At 58.8% G+C, this 2,214-nt stretch overlaps 1 protein-coding gene across 1 annotated transcript in view; it reads left to right on the top strand.

The window, feature by feature from the left end:
• The first annotated feature begins 1,812 nt into the window (after nt 1–1,812).
• The window catches only part of ADAMTS12 (ADAM metallopeptidase with thrombospondin type 1 motif 12), a 178,868-nt gene continuing 178,466 nt past the window's right edge, over nt 1,813–2,214 (top strand). Inside the window, exon 1 of the mRNA XM_014953998.1 lies at nt 1,813–2,169. Within this exon, the coding sequence (XP_014809484.1) occupies nt 2,040–2,169 (130 nt within the window). The 5' untranslated portion in view covers nt 1,813–2,039. The remainder of the gene's footprint in view (nt 2,170–2,214) is intronic.

Genomic DNA, 2,214 nt, shown 5'->3' with positions numbered 1-2,214 from the left:
AGTGGTCACTATGCGACTAGACTACCCAAAGAGTCCTCATGGCAAGCTCAGGAGGAAACTTGCTACTATAGCAGGTGAGATACTGTCATTCATATGCAGAACATCCAGATGGCTTTATTAAAATAAATATCTTGCAATGAACAAATCTTCTCTTGGCAAGTGGTGTTGGGTATCAAATGTTACACAGATTCATCTTCTTTTGCATAGTCTGTGTCATTCCATTATCTAGAAGAGAGCACATAATGACTCACAAACCAAGTATCACTCTTTTATAAATATGTTCCATTTCCAGAGTTATCATGTCTCAAGCCTGGGAGAAGCTGCATTTCTATCTAATTTAGAAATCCTTGGAATTTTAACTCTTTCTTGCATTTTTATTCTCCAGAGCTGGAAGTTCATGATTCTTACAGTTTCAGGCAGCTGAATTGTGACATCCATTCGCCTTTGGGAAAGTCTGAGTGGAGGAACGAGCACAATTAACAGGTTGAAGGAGGTGATTCTGCCCCTCCACTCCACTCTGGTGAGACCCCACCTGGATTATTGCCTCCAGCTTTGGAATCCTCAGTACAGGAAGGACATGGACCTGTTGGAACGGGTCCAGAGGAGGACCATGAAGATGATCAGAGGGCTGGAGCACATCTCCTCTGAGGATAGGCTGAGAGACTTGGGGTTTTTCAGCCTGGAGAAGAGAGGGTTCTGGGGAGAGCTTATAATGGTCTTCCAAGTACCTGAAAGGAGGCCTACAGAAGGGATGGGGAAGGACTCTTTACGAGGTAGTGTAACAAAAAGATGAATGGAAACAGGTTTAAATTGAAAAAGGGGATATTTAGATCAGAAATTAGGAAGAAATTCTCTATTGTGAGGGTGGCGAAACTGGCACAGGTTGCCCAGAGAAGTTGTGGATGTCCCATCCCTGGAGATATTCAAGACCAGGCTGGATGAGGCTTTGAGCAACCTGGTCTAGTGGGAGGTGTCCCTGCCCATGGCACGGGGTGGTTGGAACAAGATGATCTCTGCAATGGTCCTTTTCAACCCGAACCGTCCTGATTCTATGAATTAAGCACAGATTGCCATGAAACTACCCAAGAAACACACGGTGCAAGCAATTTTAAGCAGAAGGCTATCGAAGGAAGGCAGCCCAGGTCTCAAGAACCAGCCATGGAGTGGGAGCTGGGTGCTAGCCTTGGCAGAGGCCACCTGAGGGAATCCTTGGTGGACAGCCCATGGCACACACTGAAAAACTGAGGCGCCAAGGCGATTAGAAGCCCCCCCAAAAGGGAGGGCACTCAGTAGTAACCCCGACGTGACAGCACCCCGTTAAAACACAGAACAACCTCGGGGGAGCCGGGCTCTGGCTCTGCGGGGCCCAAAGGCTTCGGTCAGGCCCTGAGGGGCCACGGGCTGCCACCCACCCTCCGGGGGCCTCCGTCGGGGTGCGGCCCCCCCGGTCCCTCGCTGCTGTGGTGGGAAATGGCGGAAAAGGCGTTGAGGACCCGCGTGCTTCGAGCCGTTTGGGCACAAGCCGAGGTGGGGACACACACCCACAAACCTCCCCCCGCCCCACCTCTGCCTGGGCGGGTGTGGGGCTGCGAGGCCGCAGCGGGCTCCTTCTCCTGGCCCCTCAGCGTGGGGCCGGGGAGGGGAGGCTGCCTTGTGCGGGACGGCCCTCCCCGAGAGCTGCCGGGGCTCACGCCCCACCTTTGCCGCCGAGGAGGGCGGAGTGGGGGGTGTGGGGGGGGGCGGCAGCCCCCGCCGGCGGCCTCTCTTCTCCTCCCCTCCCCGCTGGCCCCGTCCCGGTTCGCTCCGCCGCGTTAACCCCGGCGGCTCCGCGGCGGGGGCTCCCGGGAGCGGCTCCCTCCTTCCTCCGCCGGCAGAAACCAGACACCGGGACGGCCCCGCGCAGCCCTTCCGTGGAGCGGCGCCTGTGTCCCGGCGGCGCCGGGAGGCCGCTCGGCCGCTGTCCCGCCGCCCGGCCATGCCGCGGCCCGGCTAGGCGTCGGGGGGCGCGGCCCCCCGCTGGCAGCTCCCCGCCCCGCACCATGCCATGTGTCCCGCCGAGCCGGGCGGCACACCTCTCCCTCTGGCTCCTCGTCCTTCACGCCCAAGCGCTTTGCCTGGGCCGGGCCCCGCCGGCCGGCGGCTCGCTCCTCTTCCCCGACGGGAGGCAAGGTGAGTGGGGGTGCGGGGAGCTCCCCGGACGCGGCGTGAGGGGCA

The sequence above is a fragment of the Calidris pugnax genome, unplaced genomic scaffold (genome assembly GCF_001431845.1).
Source record: "Calidris pugnax isolate Ruff unplaced genomic scaffold, ASM143184v1 scaffold178, whole genome shotgun sequence".
Taxonomy (NCBI): Eukaryota; Metazoa; Chordata; class Aves; order Charadriiformes; family Scolopacidae; genus Calidris; species Calidris pugnax.
The sequence above is the reverse complement of the archived record's forward strand: the minus strand, read 5'-3'. Positions and strand labels throughout refer to the sequence as shown.